At 43.4% G+C, this 19,905-nt stretch overlaps 1 protein-coding gene across 1 annotated transcript in view; it reads right to left on the minus strand.

Moving 5' to 3' along the window:
• ITPK1 (inositol-tetrakisphosphate 1-kinase) overlaps positions 1-19,651 on the minus strand; it is a 156,806-nt gene extending 137,155 nt beyond the window's left edge. Inside the window, exons 1-2 of the mRNA XM_074908571.1 lie at positions 19,500-19,651; positions 18,950-19,150 (exon numbers count right to left, since the gene is read on the minus strand). Of these exons, the coding sequence (XP_074764672.1) occupies positions 18,950-19,044 (95 nt within the window). The 5' untranslated portion in view covers positions 19,045-19,150; positions 19,500-19,651. The remainder of the gene's footprint in view (positions 1-18,949; positions 19,151-19,499) is intronic.
• Positions 19,652-19,905: the final 254 nt, after the last annotated feature.

The raw sequence follows: 19,905 nt of genomic DNA on the forward strand, positions 1-19,905 counted from the left end.
TTTTCCCAGGCAGCATGTTTTCACAACTCTTCACACATCGGATCCCTACAGTCAGCTGAGTTTCATAAAGGAGGCGGCTGCTCCACACCCAGATTTACGTAACCCCCTTGCACAGTTACTCAGCCTCGCTGACTTCACTCTTGCGCTGGGTGGGTATTATCTGCCTACTTGGACTTGCAGGGTTTCATGCTTGGTCAGCACACAGTCCAAGGTCCACAGTAAGCTGCAAAATACACAGGCATCACCTTAAGAGCAGAAGCTATTCCAATTTAGCAAAAACGTTCCTCTCAAAATCATCCCAGTCCTCCAGAGCAATAAAAGTTGTGACAGTTATAAAATGATAATCAAAACCTTGAGAAACTTGCACTCAAAGAGGCCATAAACTGTCATCTTATTTGGACTACTCCCTTACATCTCAATGAAACACTACGTCACCCCTAATTATTTTCTCTAACTAGTTCCCAAATAAGAGTAAGAAAATTGTCAGGATAATAATTTTTTTCCAAGACTAATTTGAACACCTGCATTGTTTTCCTCCATCTGAATTCTAGCATCACCATCCACAGTGTGTAAAAGAAGCCTTCCTCCAGCCTGGCCTGCACATCTCCCTACCACTGCCCCAAGGTGGACACCAGACAAACATCACCCCAATGCCACAGACCCGCAGGCTGGACCTCAGACCTGCAAGGCTGCAGACCACCCAGCACCCTCCACAAGGCACAGCTAACCAACAGTCCATCAGGGTCAGTCTAACAGTATCAAGGCCAGCCTTGATTTTGCAGCAGAACCCTCTCTCAAGGTCTGGCTTCAAGAGAAGACCAGTTTCAGTTTAAAATACTAACATGCAAATTTTTGGCACCAACAAAAAGCATTGCCCTGAATATTGGTCAGATATAATACCTACAGTTCCGATTACTTATTTTGGATCGAGTTTACAACAGCAGTTATGTGCCCCAGGGCACTTTTAAACCACAGACCCTGCTTACAGAGGTACACTATAGCTTTATTTATATCCTTGTCTTACTGCAGGATATTCAGTCAGAAGTGATGCAGGAAAAATAACAGACCATTTCATTATAATTTTATTTCACTGTTTTCACATTGTGGTGGTGTTCTTTAAAAAATCCTAGTAAGGTCATGCCTAGTGACCCTTTTCCCTAGTGAAGAATAACTTCTCTACTCACATCACTAAAGCCTACAGACAATTAGGAAACAAAAGAAAAAAAAAAATCTAAAACTGCATTTATGGCCATTTAAGGCTATAAACTGAGAAAGAATGAACAAGCCCTTATGTCAAAACAAAACAAAATTTTAGCATTGTTAAAAGCATGAAGATTTTTTTCAAGTATTTGTCTGTAAAATATTTCACTACAACTAAGGCCCTAACCCACAAAGTCTTGCATCCTACCTAACTATAAACTGCTTACAAATGCTTCTAAAGATAATCTGTGTGCTAAACTCGCCATTAAACTCCCCCCTTTGCCTATACACAAGAAAGAGAACTACAGAGAGAACATAATATCAAAGATCAAGTTTCTTTCGATTTCTTCCTCAAATTTTACCACTGCCTTGGTGCTAAGATTGCTTAAGATGCATTATCTAACGTCTCTATCCACCTACAGCCACACAGTTCTTGTGCTGTAATTCAATGGCATCAAGCCAAACATCACCTAGCATAAGTAGGCATAGCATGCTTATGCTGTCGAGTACCAGACAGCTCTACTGATGATGAACGCGCTAGGAGAACACAGGCAAAGGTAGCTGTAGACAAAGCTTGCCATTACAGACACTTCACACAACACTACTGTTTCTTACCTCCTTTTTTGCAGGGGAGCTGCATGAGCTATACTTTGTAAGGTGCTGCCCCTCGAGATGTAAGACACAGGTCTGTTGTTGTATCAGACTGCTGCAAATTTAACACTGCAGGCTTCTATCCTAGGTAAGATCCCACTAGAATCAAACAGCTTTTACTCAAATCACTTTCATGAGGCAGAACTATATGCTAAATCCTCTGATTTTTGTCATCGCTCGTTGTATGTCCTTATCAAAATAGCCAGTCAAGAAAAGGCATTACAGTGCACTGCTGCTTTACCTTGGGTAACAGCAATCTTTATGTGTTGTTGATTTCATGACACTAAAAGCAAAATCAGCAGAACAATTCAACAACATGAACTTCCTTGAGAAGGAGTAAGCACAGCACTCCAACTTAAATACATGCATGACTCTTGCCTCGGGAATGGTGCTTATACCAGCTCAGAGCATCACACAGCAAGCAGCCTGCTCTGATCCCCACATCCGTCTTCTTTCCACGATGTGGCTCACAGCTGTCCATTTGAAAAGCAACTAGGAGAAGAGATACAGGGCCTTGTACTCTAAAAAGCCTTCATTCTGTTTTGGGCATTTTTTCCTCTCCTGTGAGACCACTCCTTGAAAATTCCACACACACAGAGGATTAACTGAACACATTGTGTTCTGCAGACATACCATTTTCAGTCTTGTAGATGAGACAACCGACATAAACAGAGCCCACCTTAAAACATTAAGCTTCACCTAAAGCAAATTAACTGCCCCCCTTGTTTTCACTTGGGAGTGTTTAGACTACACTCCTCCACTTCCGCTGCTAGGACATGATCTGGCCAGTGGGTTCACACTGCCTGTGTTGCTTGCTGGTCACTTGAAAGAGGTATTCTGCTCTTTCTCAAGCATCATTTCAGGCAACACATCAAATTATTCTATTTTTCAGAAAATAAATATGCAAATTCAAAATCTCCTAGGAGATCCAGGGCCTCATTTAGAAGGGAAAAAAAATAGTTGCTTGGTACAGTGGTGAACAGCAGCTTCCTTTAGAAAAAAGGCTACAGAGCATACCTGATCTTTAAATTTTTAAATAAACATGACAAAACCAAGCTGCTTCCCACTTGCGATACAACCCTCAGACAATCATTCAAGTCTTTCAGACATTTATTACAAGGAAAATTGTGTATAACAAACAAAGGAGTAAAGACTTCCTGAAGAGCCAGTCCCAGTAAACAACCTGCAGATGTGAAAGAGAAGTAATCATTTCTGGGAAGCAATATTTTTTTTTTAGTTCAGAGTTAGGTGAGTTACATAGCACCTTCTTAGATAAGCTGCTATAAGAATAAAAAACTCCTTTTTGAGATGTTTTTTCCCCAAAGTTCCCATGTTAGGTAAACTTTTTTATCTCTAAAAAGCCCCTCCCATTAGCCTCAGCAGTTTTAGGCTCAAGCTCATATTTATTTGTAGCTTCCAGAGTTTTCATCTTCCTGTGTTTCATCAGGCTTTGTGCACACTTGGAAAACGGCAACTACTTGCTCTATTTACAGGGTTACAAGAGCCTTTTTGGAACTCAGGCACCCACAGAAGAAGCAGAGAAAAACATAAGCAAGAAAAAAAACCCACATCAACTTTCACTGTCTCTTCTGTACTGGATTGTTACACAGCCTCCTGGCTCCTTCTCTCCTCTTTGCTTTTCAAACTATAGCTTCATTTTCACCACAAATTAGGAAAGTCAATGCAAGAACATGAAATCCTAGCTTGGCAAAAGCTGAGTAATACTTACTTTGTATATGATAAACTGAAAACATCTACTAGTTAAATAGGTTTGAGAGAGAACAGCAGCTGAGAGCTAAAATTTTTAAAACATGTTGGGGTCCTCAACAACTGGGTTCAATGATACTTCTTTTATAGAAATCACCAGTGAGGAGCAAATTTTAACAGCTTAATTTTTAATTTTGAAACATGCCTTGGAATAGATAGATGTGAATTAAGAACTGCTGACAAATAGCAAGATAAAGTAATAAACACTTTGACTCTCCTGTGAGATCCAGTGATCTACAAGAAATTTGCAGTCAGTTCAGCCACACAACATCATTCCAACAGGTCTGTATTATTTCTGCATTGACAGGTAGAAAAAGTATTATATTGGGAAATTCACTGAATTGCTTCAGTTACAATGAAGAGCCAAAGGCCAACCCTATTCTGGCTGCCAGGCCTATGCCTGATTCAAGACACCTCTATTCTCTCTCTTGGATTGGAGAGTATTTCTTGATTTGGAAACTCTATACAGCCCACACCGCAGTGAATACATTGAAAACATCAAGATTTAAATACATTTCAATTGCTGGCATCTCAATTACATACACCTAGGATTTTACTCATATTTCAAAGCTGTCTGGGCAGCACACTTCAAAAACCCCTCATGGTCAAACTATACATTTACACTACAGCAGGAAAGAGCCACCTCTCAGGTTTTTTGAGACCTTTTTGCCTTTTTGCAGGAATACCTTTGAGTTCCTGAGCTAGTGTAGGGTTCCAACACTGACACTGGACATTCTGAATAAACATTTTAATTTCCTGAAGTGTTGGAGGGGAGGGAAAAAGCCAGGAAAAGAATTTTCACATTTAAAGACATGGCGGGGGGGGGGAGAAGAGAAGTTAACCCTTTAATAGGTGGGGGTTTTTTCCATCAAAAGCAGATCAAGCTTGACTGAAAGAGAACCTTCATTCCTGTTCTTATACAAGGCTCCAACAATTATCCCCTCCTAGCCAAAGCAGCTGCTGAAGACACCCCCCCACAGACATTACTGTTTTAAAGACTGAAAAATATTTAACCAAAAAACCTTCTCAAGCACAAGCCTTCCTTTAACATTAGGAGCACTACTAGGCTGCTCCATTCTGCCTGGATCAGCCCCAAACAACTGGCAATCTACTTGGATTTAATGGAATAGGGAATGGGGATATTCTACATGGACCACATGCGTTTTCCAGAAACACACAGCTTCAGGTTTCACTATGAGAAGCAGTAAGCATGCAAAAAAAATGTATTCTTAGAGGAAGCTTTTACACCCACATATCAGTCAACGTAAGAAAAGCAGCAACACTAACAAGTAACAGGAAACTCAAATTCTATACTTGGTCCGACAAAAGCATTTCAAATTACACTACTGGCTACTTCCCTGGGCCAAGTAGGCATTCAGAGTACTTTCAATGGCATCATGCCTGCATGTTTTAATTACTACCTACCACACTTTTGATTCCTGGCCATCAATAGTTGTTATCAAGCCATTAGATCTTTCAAATGCCTGCTCTCAGTAGTTATGGTGCAACAAAGCAAGAACAAACCAGCAAAAGACGTCCATGTATTGATCCCAGGCTTGCCACCAAACTTGTGCCGCTGTTTCCATACCTGTCTCTCAGACTTTCCATTAAAAATAAATAAATAAATCTGAACACCAGATATATCCAGTTCCCAAGGAATCCAACTGCAGAGATTTCCAATCACTTCAGAGGGAGCTGTATTAAGCCAAGGTCTGCAAACGTGCTCAGCTCTCACCAAGGTCAAGAAAACTTAGCACCTTAACAAGCAGGAGCTTTTGAGAATCTCAGCGTAGTTCACATGCAAAGATTACTGTTTTAGGAATGAGCACTAGTACAAGAATTTGACCCCCATCTAATTCACCTACAGAACAACAGATTTGGAGATCTTGATCTTACACATCAGGAAACAGCTTTGCGCCAGAAGAAATCTGTGGTAAAGCTGCCTTAGAATAAATGACTTTGTTTCCAAATTCTTTGTCCAAGCTACAAACCAAGCATTTTAATTAAGGTCTCCTAATTGCAGTTAGTGTAATTTGCGTTAGGGGGCAGGGAGGAAACATGCTTTTCCACAGTTCACTGGTACCAAAGCTGAGGGACAATGAAAGAAAAGCAACTTTAAAAATACACATCAGCCATAGTAAATGCTCTACCTGTGTTCTGTGGCTTCAGAAACACATTCTCCTGTTTGAAAGCTCTCCTATCTGGTTCTACAGACCTTTTTCACAATGGCAGCCAGGAGAAACTATGACCAAGGAAAACTCAAGGAAGTTATTTGTTAACATACTAACAGCCCCAGCATATCAGACTGAAGATTCTACCTACTCTTGTCTCTAGTGTGGCTGTTCTCTCTGTTCTATAGCCAGACACAAAAGAAACATCCCAAAATATTTCTTCAGTGATCCCTCCTAATCAGAGCTACACTGTTTCATTACCACTGGAACACTACTACTGACAGAAAAATCTGCCAAAAAGAAATAGGATTAAGCACTACATTTTAATAGATTATTCAAGACAAATGAGAGATCAAATCACAGCACAAAAATATTGTGCCAACCCCCACCCAAACAATACCTATTATGAGCCAAGATGCAGCACTACACTGATGAGGAAACTGCGTAACACTAGCACAAAAATGAGAAAAAAGTTTTACTAGAAGAGCTAGTGGTCAGCACAGTATACATGGAAATGATAGTCTGCTGCAACCATAATTCTGTACTATGCACCTAAGTTCATTTTACTTGGAGAAAAAAGACAAAACTCCCAATGACCCTGTGCCTTTCTCATTCAGTCACTTCTGGCTCCTTCTGGCATCATGTTGCGCTCCAAATGTCAGACTCCTAGTTGACTCAAACAAGCACTTACATCCCACCAGTCTCTTAGAAACATTCAATTAACACAGCAGCTGACCAGCATCAAACAAATGAAGTCTTCTCTACTCTCCAGAGCCTTCTCAGAGAGACATGAGCTTATATGCTGAAGATCCATGTGGTTTGATTACAACACCCAGAACCATCAATATAACCTGTTATACACTTAAACAAAAAGATAGCCAACGGAACCTTTAAATTATATTTAGACCAGACAACAGGAAGATCCACTGTTTTCACTGAAAAAAGGCAAGTTCTGATTCACAAGAAAACTCTACCTTGAGGTGCGATGCCTATTTGAGAATAGGCAATCCATTACTAGTAAGTGACAAAAGTGATGAAGATCAATGCCCTACAGCATACATAAAGAGTAAAGCTATGATCACTTTGCACTAACAAAGGAATCAGAAGGGAAACTAGATAGTTCTTGAAACAAAGTTAGCCCCTAACAAAAGCAATTTAAACGTGGGGACATTTATGACCAAAGATTTTTCACTCTACTAGATTGTGAATAAAACAAAATTCAGTGCACAAATTCTTCAAGATACTGAGAACTGTGGACCTAAAATAGCATCAGAAAGAGAAAGAAAACGAAAACGGAGCTTTGACCCCCTATCTAGCAGTGATCCTGTACTTTCTATTCCTCAAAGTGTACTAAAATTTTGGTTCTATAAAGGCCAGGAAAACGATAAAAAAGCCTCATCTCTTCAAAATTTACTCCAGCCTGGATAAAGGCCCTGGAATTTGATCTATTCCTTAAGGCAGAAGGAAAGGTTACACCAAAATGTCAAGCCCTGAAGTCAAAATAATAATCCCATCCAGTGCTTGTCCACCTGCAAACAGATCTCTTTTCCTCACTGTAGCCCCAGCTCCTCCTTGCAGCTCCTGCAGCCAGGAATAGCATAGCACAAACTATTTTTTCTCCATAGATTAAATCAGCTTTAAAAGGTGACAGTTTTGAAAAAGAAAACTTCTGAGTGACAAAGGGTGCTGCTCAATTTTATCATGACGTACTCTTTGCAGAGCACATGGTGCTCCAACCCAGTGTGCCCACAACAATACTATTCCCCTTTTACTCTTATGCTTTCCCCTTTTCTGCCAGATACAGGGTGCAGGTCAGCAACTGCAAGTACTATTTTTTTTTTCCCACCATGAGCCTTTCAGCAAAATAGACTTGCTTAGTTTCTTTTTCTCCTTCCTCCCTCACATACACTTACACACACTTTTACAGGAGTTTTCTTTCAGGGCTTGAAAACTACCAGATTGACAGCTCCAGTGAATTAAGCTCCCTCTTTGTCGGCAAAACAAGAGCAGCACCACAGGCAACCTCAGAACAAGCTCCCTCTATCCTCTTCTTCCCACCCCTCCAACTAGCAAGCGTATCTGAATGCTGAGCTTCACACACAGCTCTATCATACCAGGGAGCCTTGTAAAGACTCTCTGATAATGTGGTTTACCCAGGCTATCTCACAGGACACTAATGTTAAAGCCACATGTGATGGAAACATCATGAGTACACGTTATCAGCATGCACCTGTCCCAGACAGCACAGTACCTCTAAAACCATGAGGCTGGTCTGACTGCATGCAAGTCTGTGCTTAAAGACTGGCAAAGAAAATCTATTTTAGACAACAGTGTGAAGGAACACTGAGTTGAAGCAACTCTTAAAGCCATACCTGAAACTACAGAAAGGTGATGTCAACTAAAAACCTACTGAAAGACCAGAAATATTCAACGTTCTCAATATCAGACAAATTATGGGTGCAGATTTTATTTGAACTGTACATTTGCTATAAACACTAGAGACAGGACTTCTGTTACTATTGCAGTACTAATATTGTACTTCATCTTTGGAGAGTGCTCCTCCTATGTTACCACTCACTCCGGTCAGGCAGCAAATGTGGGTCTGGACATTCTCGTCTCTTCAATTACAAGGGGTTTTTAGGTTCCGCAAAACCTGACTTACAACCAGCAGTGGAACAGATAAGCATGCGCTATATGAAGTTATAAGATGGCTCCTAAACTGTAGCCAGCTTTTAGTTCCTCCTCCCTCTTTTGCAAGCTTTTTTATTTTTAGCAGGAAAGCCTTTTCTCTTTGGGGAAGAACTTTTGACTTTTGAACTTCTTACAACATCTTGACTGAAATGATTTTTTAATTTTTTTTTAAATTGGTCAAGAGCCAGGGTGTTTTAGTAAGATGAGCATGTATACATACACTTAAGAATAAGTAGTGCCTGTTCCTTCACAGGTTTAAGAGGAAAAAAAACCCACAACACATAAGCTACTTTATATTTGCTTACATTTCATTCACAGCAAAACTACAGAATAGCCAGCATGTGCTGATAGCCTCCTTACGTTCCTGCGATGTCAGGAATGAAAGCGAGTTCAAAAATGCATTAAAAGGTTTATGTAGAACAGTTCTATATGTGGTTATTAAACATGGTACCATGGACACATCTGCTGCCACCACAGCCTGTAAACAGTGACTGACAGAAGGCAAGAGGATCTACCAACAGGAAGGTGAGCACATGTGCTCTGTGTCTCATACTTTCTCTAAGCATCTGCTACAACCATTATTCAGGTCCTGGCTGGCTGGGTTCAGGTCTATTTGGCTGGACTCCAGCTCTTCAGCTGGCCTGTCAACCAAAACACCTCTGAGCGGTTAGGGCCTCTACTATGAAACAAAACATACTGATGAACTTGTGCAGGAGTAGCCTTGCCATTATCCTGGGACCCCTCTCACCCTTCAAACAGTATCAAGGAGAGCCTGTATTGGCTGCACCAGCACCAGAGTCCAGTGACAGCAGGCACAGAGGGCTGGATCCTCAGTCTATAGTGTCCTGAACTGAGATGAGGTTCTGTAACACAAAGGAACAGCATGTTCCTGAACAAAGAAGCATCTACACGCAGCTGTATGACATGCAGATAGAACTAAAGAGCAACAGTTATCAGTATTTACCTTCATCTCTGTGGTTTGTTTTTTAACTACAAGGAAACAACCAAGATTCTCACTGAAACACCCATGTTTAAGAAATTACATACACGATCAGGTTTAAGCGGTCACTGCCGGACTCACTAAAACACAGCACATTGCTGAAGCAGGCAGTGTTTCATAGCCCACCTACACAAATGATGACACTTTCCATCCTTCAGTGAAACTAGGCTGACAAGATAAGGAATAAGCCTAGTCATTACACCAATTCTTTTAACCACAAGAGTCATTTCAGAGTGGCAGGGAGAAAGGACTGCAGTGCTGTGGCTGCTGATGGGGCAGACGTGGCATGTCACAAGTAGACCTTTATGATATCTTTTCCTTCCAGCACCATTAATCACCCCAGACATCACTTGTTCTATCAGCTATTAACCAGTTGCCCCAACATGCAGATAACTTTATCAAGGTTAGGCAGTAAAAGTCATTACTAAGCACTACAACATGCAGTGCCAAAGGCCTTATTTCTGAAGAATCCTCTGAACTGTTTCCTCCTCCTGTAAGAAAACACTTTACACTGCTACATGTATTTATCCATACCTATCATCAGGGGGAAAATTATAGAAAGTAGAAGAAGTCACTAGCACTTTAAAACACATAATTTCAGAAAAGGAAAACTACATTGCTTATGGCCAAAACACTCAATTCAAACCATATCTCTTCAAGCACCAAATTTTATCCCATTAGCACTCTTCAAAGGGGAGAAACTCCCTCAATGTGCACGCACATTCACAGTGTGGTCTGACAGGATGAACATGGGGCTTCAGAACAATGGCCAGAAGCATCCTAGCTTCACAGATCAAGATTGAGTATTTTGTCTTTCACTACAGACATGTCTCATTCAAGTATTTTTCCTCCTTTGTCAGCAGCACCATAGACAATTTCATGAGACAGTGCCTCAGGACCCAGACCCAATATGCAGAACCAGTGCGTTACAGAGGGAAAGAACTGAAGACAACTTGTTGACAAGGAGGAAGAAAAGCCTGTGAGGAGTGTGATGAAAAGTGAAAATAAGCCTGTTTGTTTGCAGAAGAGGACCAACTTCAAATTCTTCCAAGCAAGCAAGCACGACTCGGCAGTATGTGACAGGACAAGACACATTATAAATCTTTACTAGCCGACATCTAAGGGGAGAAGATTAAACAGCTCAACATGAACTGAACCCATTTCCAAGTTCTGGGGCTGGCACTGCCAGTTACTTTCCTAAAAGTTCCATTACATCTAGAAACACGACTTTCTCTGCTCTACAGATCAGACCCCTTGGAGCCCTCAGAGCAACCTCAATGAGTGCACACCCTTCTGCCTGCACAGGTAGTCCGTTGCCTGGCTGTGGGAAAGAGCAGACTTCTGGTTTGGTTCCAAATTCACAGGCATTATTTGACAGAATGTGAATGAGTGGCAATCAAACCCCAGCCAAAATAGCCCAATCACTGCAGTTAGAAGGAAAGAGAACTACAACTAAGGATGTTTTACTTGGAACTAAAGAACTAAATGAAACTCAATCATTTTGAAAGCCATTCTTAAAGTATGTGGTTGTCCTCCAAATAGGATTTCTCTCTGCAGACAGAGAATACTAACTGGTGTTTGTGTGTGGTTGTCCTCCAAATAGGATTTCTCTCTGCAGACAGAGAATACTAACTGGTGTTTGTGTAGTATTTGGACAGTACGGAAGCAGCAGCAGTTTCCTCCTTGATCATACAAAGAGCATAACTCCTTCTGAAGAGAGTGAAATTCCATCAATACAAAACAAACCATTGTTTTGAGGACTGAACTAAAAAAAGAGAGAAAGATAACCAGACAGAGAGGGTTTGTTCCACAGCACTGTGGCACAGATGTGCCCAGCACAGGTGCTTATTTTACCTATTATCATGCTTATTTTAGTGTGTTTCACATGCTCTGCTTCCTTGGAACACATTCAAGAATGTCACCTCACCAAAAAGGGTCAACTGTTGAAACGAATAACACATTATCTTGCCAATATCAGGAGATACACTGTCAATCAGTGCTTCCCAGGTACAGTACATTAAGGTAGAGCAAATACTTTCTGTCGTCTGACACCCCTCTCAGTTTGAGCCTATATATATGAAAAAGTTGCAGCAGAGTATGTGCCTAGACTTCCCAGGTCTAGGCTCCTGAATTAGTAAAGGGACTTCAAACTACTTAATGTACAAAAAGAACCATTCCTCAGGCACCTTTGGTGCTATTACAGATTAGACCAAAGCAGGGACAGCAGTGACCTCAGGAGAGGTCAACTTCTCCACCTTGAAACAAGACCACAGGCCCAAGTCATTCCCAACCTGTTTGTACAAGCCAGTCTTAGAAGTCTCAAGCAACAAATTCTACTGCCTGCCTAGACAATCACAGTATCTCTTTCCACTTACCTATCATCCCTCTTGCTTGACACTACTTTTTGTTCTTCCTACAATGGAACTGGGGAATGCATTTTTTGGAGAGGATGTGTTGGCCTTTTCTCTCCTCTCCCCCCTCTCCCCCCCAATGGCTTTTTACAGTGTCTGAAGATCTATATCCAGCCTCCTCTTCTTTATGTTGAATAACACCGTACAACGCATTGTATTTTCAAGACCTCTGATCCTTCTCACTGCTCTCTTTTGGGCACCTTCCAGCTGATCTGTGTTTTCCTTGAAATGACGTGCCCCAAACCAAAGGCAATAAGTGAGGCTATTGCAGCAGCAGCAATAAGTGAGGCTATTGCAGCAGCAGCAGCCTTATCAGTGCTGTGCAGAATGAAGGCATTACTTCATGTGCCTTGCAGGCTCTGCTCCAACGTATGTACCCCAAAAATGACATTAGCTTTTTTTTTTGGCAACACTGTCGATTTGTATTCAGCCTCCAATCTGCAAAAGAATGCAGATCTTTCTTTGAAGAGCTGTCACCTGACCAAGCTTATTATTGTTCCTTGCTGCATATCAGTTCTAACAGGTTGTGGTAAAGGGATGTACCATAAAGAGGACGCAAACTTCCTGAACCTGAGGTAAATGATTGCTAGATCGCGAAACAGAGTCGCTATGAAAGGGTGATTGTTATAGTCACTGCTGTTGCCGAGTGGCTGCACTCTGTGGTTCTACAAGCATAACGCAGTAAGCTTTTTGTGAGACTGATGCCTACAAATAAATGCTCTCGGAGATTAAGAATATGCACATATATCCAGTTCTTCTGGCATGTAAAGTCTTCTCTACAAACTACTGGAAGAAGCAGCATGAACCCAGAAATACAGTGAACTTTTCCTCCAAGGAATACACATTTTTTTTGCTACTACCTTCAACACTTTTTCATGGCTTAGTGTAATTTCTACCATTAGGCTAGTTGTAAGCCTTTGTTAGAGCTGATGTCAAAGAAGCCTACCCACCCATTCAGCCCCCAGTTACTTCTCATGATATAGTATTTCAGACTTACATAAGCAACAATGGGAGCTATTGATCAACACACATACATTTTTTTTTTTATGGCTTTCAAGGCTGTAAAAGCTAACTAGCACAAGCCAGACATGTAACAAAAGTAGTATTTAGGTTTTTTGGTGGGGAATTGGGGTTAAAGAAAATCCCCGAGTTCTTTCTGGAAAAAATATGCAATATACTTCATGGCCTGCTATATAAAGAAACAGATTAATTTAATACCCTCAAACCAGCATTATTCTTAAATCTATCTTAAAACTCATGTTTAGGTTCCTGTACACAGGCCACTGCACACAAGAGACCACAAATACAGTTTAGAAGAGAAAGAGAGCCATACAGATCTACAGCACTGACAACAGTGTTTACCTTTTTATGGTAGATTTACTAAACAGAGTAGCTTCTCATATGTGCTAAAAGAAGGCTTAACTCATATGTGCTTAAAAGAAGGCAGAAGTTGAAGAATCAATTTAGCTTAAAGAAAAAAAAACAAGTTTGAGTCACACAGAAATTTAAATTAGGCATACTAATATTTTTGTAGGAAAAAAATCATTGGTTGCTATGTTCAGCAGATCAGACTGGGTATCAGCATCAAAAGAACTTCATTGTAACTCAATCAAAAAAAAAACAAACCCCAAAACCAAACCAACCCATCACAGTGACTTGTCATACCCAAATGGTCTTCAGCACAAGTGACATGCTGTAATGGGTGCTACACACCCAAAGAAAAGTACATACCTTTCCATAAAACCAAAACCTGCTGAACTGATGCAGGCTGCAATTCAAGAACATGGTCTCAAGTTTCAGAAAACAGTCTTCAGCAGTGGGTAGCACCTGGGAATCCAAATCAGACCAAGAAGCCTTAGCTTCCTGTGTGTCAATGAATGTTATCAGTTTGTCATGGATGATCTCCAAATGAGGGAAAATGACAATTTAGCTTGATCACTAAAAATCAAGACACCTGGACTTTACTAGAAGGCATTCTCAATTATCTCATTTACATTTTCTTTTGTGGGCAGAATTTGATTTTCTCAGAATTTCTATAATTTCCTAAGAACTTTTTCCTCCCTGATGCTCATCCTGGTTTTACGAAAAAAAAAAAAAAACAACCAACACAGCACTATAAAATCTGACCATAAATAATCTGGACATGAGGATGTACAAGTACAGTTCTTCTGTCAAACTGCAGGATTTATCACGACGTGGATTACATCTTTAGGCAACTCTTCAACTCCTTTGCTATTCATTTTCTACACACTATAAAGAGGAAATTCTGACTCATTGTGTATATAGCTACACAGAAAAGCTAGCACATTACCATGCAAACTTATGAGTTGCACATATGAATGCTCTTGCTGAAAATAACTGAGAAATAGCTTATCATTCAGAATAGGGCAACTTTAAATTACCTCCTCTTGGATGAAGCGCATTTCACGTCACCTTGTAACAGAGTAACTTATTCACATTGCCATCACCTTACTGCCTCACACCTCCGTGGCTCCCAGAAAGGACTGTACGAACAGACAACATGCAGAACAACCAAGGAAATGAAGGCTTTTATAGCATGAACAGCCGTTCGTAAATGGCTGCACCTAACTAATCTGAACTGGTGCCAAACAGACACAACTCATTTTCTGAACAGATACATGCATTTTTCTATACTACCACCACCACTCCTCATACGGCATGAGCAGGACTCTTTTTATTCACAATGTCCAGACACACTTGGCAGTATATCTACACATATTTTACAAAGGATAATATAGGTACCCAGAAGTCTTCACCACCATCTGCAACTCACACCACAGCGCTCTCACCTCTGTAATGGAACGGGGCACCTCTATTTCCTTAACCTTGTATTAGTGCTCATGTAACAACCATTCCAAGATCAATGTGATGAGCAGGGAACTGATCAGATCGAGAGCCTTTGCCAACTGCACGACCATTAAACACAGCTTGAGACAGAGGACAAAACCAAGCAGCCAGAGGAAGGAGGAACTGTTGTTCCTTTCTGCATTGGCAGAGACACATGACAATGTCAGAACTACACATTTACATCACAGGCTCCTAAATTCTCAGATAGGAGCCCCTAGAAATCTTGTCTTACTTTTCAGCAAGCTATAGATACTCTATACTTTGACAACAGCCAGCTACCTAAAGCTCTGAGGCTGTGCCATCATCTTGGTAGAGCTGATCATAAAGGCTCAAAGGAAAGTCTACTTGAGATGCAGAAACCAGACATTTGCACACTGCAGTCCCATAAGGGACCCTCTCAGGGAACTGCAGGCTGCAGCATACATGCTAGCATGCCGATAATACTGAGTTCAACACAAAGCATGGTGTCCTACCTAGCAGCTTCACTCAAAAATCACAGGACAACTTGGCAGTAGTAGCTTCTTAAATTGCCTCCTGACTAATAAATTCAATGAGGAGATAAGAAGCCTGTACCAAATGCCCTGTTCCACACAGAAGAGTTCAATCTCACATCACACCTCAAATACAAATGCCCTTGTATTAGCAAGGCTGAGCAAGGCCCCCCATTGAAACTGTCCCAATGCACAGAGAGATAAAAGTCTTACTCCATGAACAGCTTATGTAAAAAGGAGTTGCTGGGAAGAACCAAAAACTGTTGTGGGAACCAGAGACCAGAGCTGAGGACACACCTCATACCAAAGAAATGTCCCTGCCATCATGCTACAGACAGCACAGAGGATGGCTATCCTGGCACTGGGGAGGGAGATCACATTCCTCTCTATACACACAGGCAGGTTCAGCCAGAGGATCAGAGCAAGCCTGACCCATCTTCAGGTTCAGTCTCCCTTGGGAGACACCAGCTGCAGGCTTGAAACCTGGCTTCCCACTTGCCAGGCCAAGCGCTCTATCCTCCAAGTTGACAGCTCTCAAGGTGCTATCCAGGGACCACTAATTCTCTGCAACAGACTTGTGAAACCATGCTGCATTTTTGCTCACCACACCACTCAGAAACCTGAAAGAGATGTAAAAGCATTAAGGGCTGCAGCAGGCTGTAACCCAACAATTTGGAAACCGCTGGTCTGGGCTATAAATGTGGAAGCAGGTATCACCACAGGCACTGCTTTCATCCCCTTGGACTACACCCGGAAGGCACAGCCATGGCTGTTATGCCCTACAAAGAATACAGCTCAGGTGCGATGTATCTAGTGTGCCAGCAATGAGGACCAAAATTGCAGGTGAGCTCAAAGGCCTTTGATACAAGAAAGATCACCTTGTAGATACAAAGCCTAGGCAAAAGACCCAAGATACTGTGTTCAGGCAGGACAGCTGCTGTGCCAGCCACATGTGTTATCAGAACTTTACATAACCAAGTGAAAATGTTAAGAATAGGAGGCAGGTACCCGTTTCTCCAGTAACAAACCTAGAAGAATTTAGATGTCAAAACTTAACAGGGAAACCTAATCTGCACTTAGAGATAGATACAAACATGAGTAAAATATTTAAGGTTCCTGTCCAGTCTTTGTGGAGCAGAAATCTGAAGGCAGGCCTGCCTATGCCCCAAAGCAGCACCTTAGCTGCTGGTCTACTCACACTAGCTCATGTCTCATTTCAGTTAGGAAAATGTAACAACATTTCAGCTTAGGAATGTTGTTGGAGACAAAACCTGGAACCACTCTTAAGAAAGTAGTTCAACACTTAAGACTATCTCTGGGGATGGTTCAAACAGACTTCGAAATGTCTGTCCATGATCCTTTTAGGACACCAGTGCTTTGCACTAGAAGTGGCTGCACTGGCAGACAGCAAAGAAAATGCTCATCCTAGCAATACCCCTGCTTTAAACCCAGTGCGCTTCAGAGTTCATTAGGAGGCTCCTCTTACTTTCCTGGATTATATAACTGCTTCATTGCAAACCCGTACAAACAAAACTGAACTTTGTAGTCATCCAGAAAGTATATCCCTAGGCAACAGGCAAATAAATTCCAAGTAACAGTCACCATAAAGTACATAGAGTAGATAGACAGACACATAGTCCACTCTAACACATGAATCACTGTACAGGAATGAGTACGCTTGCCGTATTTCCTACCATACACAATATTTCTGGTAAGATGCATGTTGAGCTTGGCACCACTTTTTCTACAGCAACAAAAGCTTACAAACACACAAGTAATCAAGAAGATATTATGCATAAAATACTTGAAATCTTTGCCTAAATGAATGCAGCTTCCCACTGGCATCAACGCAAGTTACCAGGAAGGAAAACAGAGCATCCAAGATATCAGCATAACTTGCTCCAGTGACTGTACTGATCTTTAAACTGAGCGCTTAACTCCACTTCTATGGAAAGACTAATGTTAAAGGCTTTTAAAAACATCAAAGCATGACTGAGCAGTCGTATCTATCCAATGTCTGTAAATGCTATTCGAAGTAAGCTTAGCCAGTACAGAATGAGATGGCTTAATTTTCAATAAGAAATTAACTGTAGCAAGGGAGACGTTTGGGGATAAATTTTCACAGCACTGCAAGGATCTAAAACTATTTATAAATTTGTACAATACATGAAGAAATTGCAGATCCATGTTACGTAACACAAGTGTAAGGGATTTCAGAAGTAGAGAAAAACGAAGCAAAGAACCTAGCCAAAAGGAGAAACAAGGACAGCGGAGGGCAGAAAATCAGTTTTGGAGATTCCTATGTACAGCACATAATACCAAGAATGAAAGACAAATTACAACAAAAAGCCTTTTGTGTATTTACTGGGATCCCCCTTAAGTTTCCAGGCACAAAAACCACCCTATACCAAACTTCAAGGCCCTAAAAATTACATTTTTCTTACGCTTATTAGAGATTAAATTATATTTTTGAGCATCACAAAAACTAACCCGAAGTCTCTAAGGCAAGGTCAAAGCTTAGCATTATTCATCCACAAGTATTTTGTTTGGATAATCACATGAAATTTAAAAAGACATTAAACCAGAACCTGCGGCCTTTTCTATACTTTAAAAACCTCTGGTAAGTTTTGCTTAAGTTTGATAGAGAGAATACAGAATGCCAAGAACACAAGCCGATGTAAAAGCTTCTGTCACTTTCTCAAAATAGTTTTCTGTTTCTTCTGCCTCTTTAGTCTTTACAGAAAGGAGCAAGTGCTGCCAAGAGAAATTTCACAGGGATTGGTGTTTTTGGTATGACATGCTTTAATAAAGTGTATCTGAAGTCCCATAAAATATATTCTGTAAAGTTTGAACAGACCACAGAAACCAGAACACAGTTTATTTAGCATATTTTCTATTATCAAAATTGATTTCATATACTTGTTATAAACTTACAGTGAAATATATAGAAAAAGCTGTTATTCAGTATCAGAAGCTGTAATGCATGTGCCACAAGACCCTGGACCTGCAGGGAGTTTACACTTCCAATTAAATAATAAAATTGTGTAATATACTGCATATATTACCCTCTAAACTATTCAGATAAAGTCTAATTCCAGCTTATCAAACTAACCTTTACCTCTGGGACTGCAGAAAATAGATGCAATTATACCACCTTCAGACACCTCATTTACGTCTCAGGTGAATACAAGCTCACTCGGGGGTTCATATACCCTAATTTTATGTGTTTTCACACAACATGAAGGAAAGTTATTCCCTGTCATTTGACTCTTCCTAATAACTCAGCTTCTGCTCCGAATCTTAGCAAGGTCCGCAGAGATCCCAAACGAGACCCTTCCACCGGGCATACCAGAGACCTCCTGGGAAGCGGCAGACCGAAGTTTCCCCAGGCAGTAAGGCAGGGCCGTGCCGGCCCCCCACACCCCCCCACGCCCGGGGCGGCGGCCGCCCAGGTGAGCGGCGGGCACGGCGCGGGGCGCCCGGGGGACACCGGCCAGCCCTGCCCTCCCCCGGCCCTGGCGGGCAGAGCCGGCTGAAGGGAATCACGCACCGAGCACAAAACGCCCGAAGGCCGGCGCGGGCCACGGCCGACCCCGGCGCGGCCCGGCCCCGGCCCCAGCCCCAGCCCAGGGCCGCCGCGCCCCCCGGCCGCCGCCCGCCCCGGCGCTCCCCGCGGCGCGGCGAGGGCCGCCTCCTTACCGGCACAGCTCGGCGAAGGCCTGGAAATTCAGCTTCCTGATCTTCTTCTCGCTCAGCCAGTAACCCACCCGCTTCCCCTTCAGGAAGGTCTGCATGGTGCCGGCCCGGAGAGGCGGCGGCCGCCCCGCCAGGAGGGGGATCAGCCCGGGGCGGCGGGGACAGCCCGGCTACCGCTCGCGCTCGGCGCCTGCGAAGCAACGGCTTTAAGAGGAAAAGAGAAAGGAAAATCAGTCGGTTCCCCGCGGAGGACGCCGGCGCTACCCCCCACCCGCCCGCCCTGCGCCGCTGGACCGAGCCAGGCGCAGCCGCCGTCGCCGGCGAGCAGCCCCCGGCAGGCCTCGCCCCGCGCCGGCAGGCAGCTCACCCGGGCGGGCAGGGAAGGTGCCTCTGCCGGCGGGGAAGCCGCTGTCGCCGCCAGCCCGCCCGCCCGCTGCCAGCCCCGGAGCGCCCAGCCGAGCGGGCACGCCGCCGCCGCCACCCGCCACAGCGCAGCGCCCCGCAGCGCAGCGCCCCGCCGCCCCTCTCCCGGGCCGCCGCCGCCCGCACGGACCCCACCGCCGCGCTCGCCCGCTGCCGCCGCTGTTCTGCTGCGCGGCCGCGGTGCTGCTGCAGCCGCTCAGCTCCCCATTTGCCCGCTATTCACAGCCTCCACTTCCTCCTCCTCCGGCTCGTCCCCGCCTCTCCCCGCTCCCAGCCCACAGCCCCGGGGCGGGCGGGCGGCAGGACACACCCGCCCCGCCGCCAGCAGGGGGCGGCCGGGCCCGCGCCGCCACCTTAAAGAGACCGCGCGTCTGCCTCGGGCTGGCCTGGCTGCCCGGCCTGCGCCAGCGCCGCCCCGGCACCGCCGCCCCGGCACCGCCGCCCCGGCACCGCCGCCCCGGCACCGCCGCCCCGGCACCGCCGCCCCGGCACCGCCGCCCCGGCACCGCCGCCCCGGCTGGGCTCGGGCTGGTGTT

The sequence above is a fragment of the Athene noctua genome, chromosome 6 (assembly GCF_965140245.1).
Source record: "Athene noctua chromosome 6, bAthNoc1.hap1.1, whole genome shotgun sequence".
In the NCBI taxonomy this organism is placed as follows: Eukaryota; Metazoa; Chordata; class Aves; order Strigiformes; family Strigidae; genus Athene; species Athene noctua.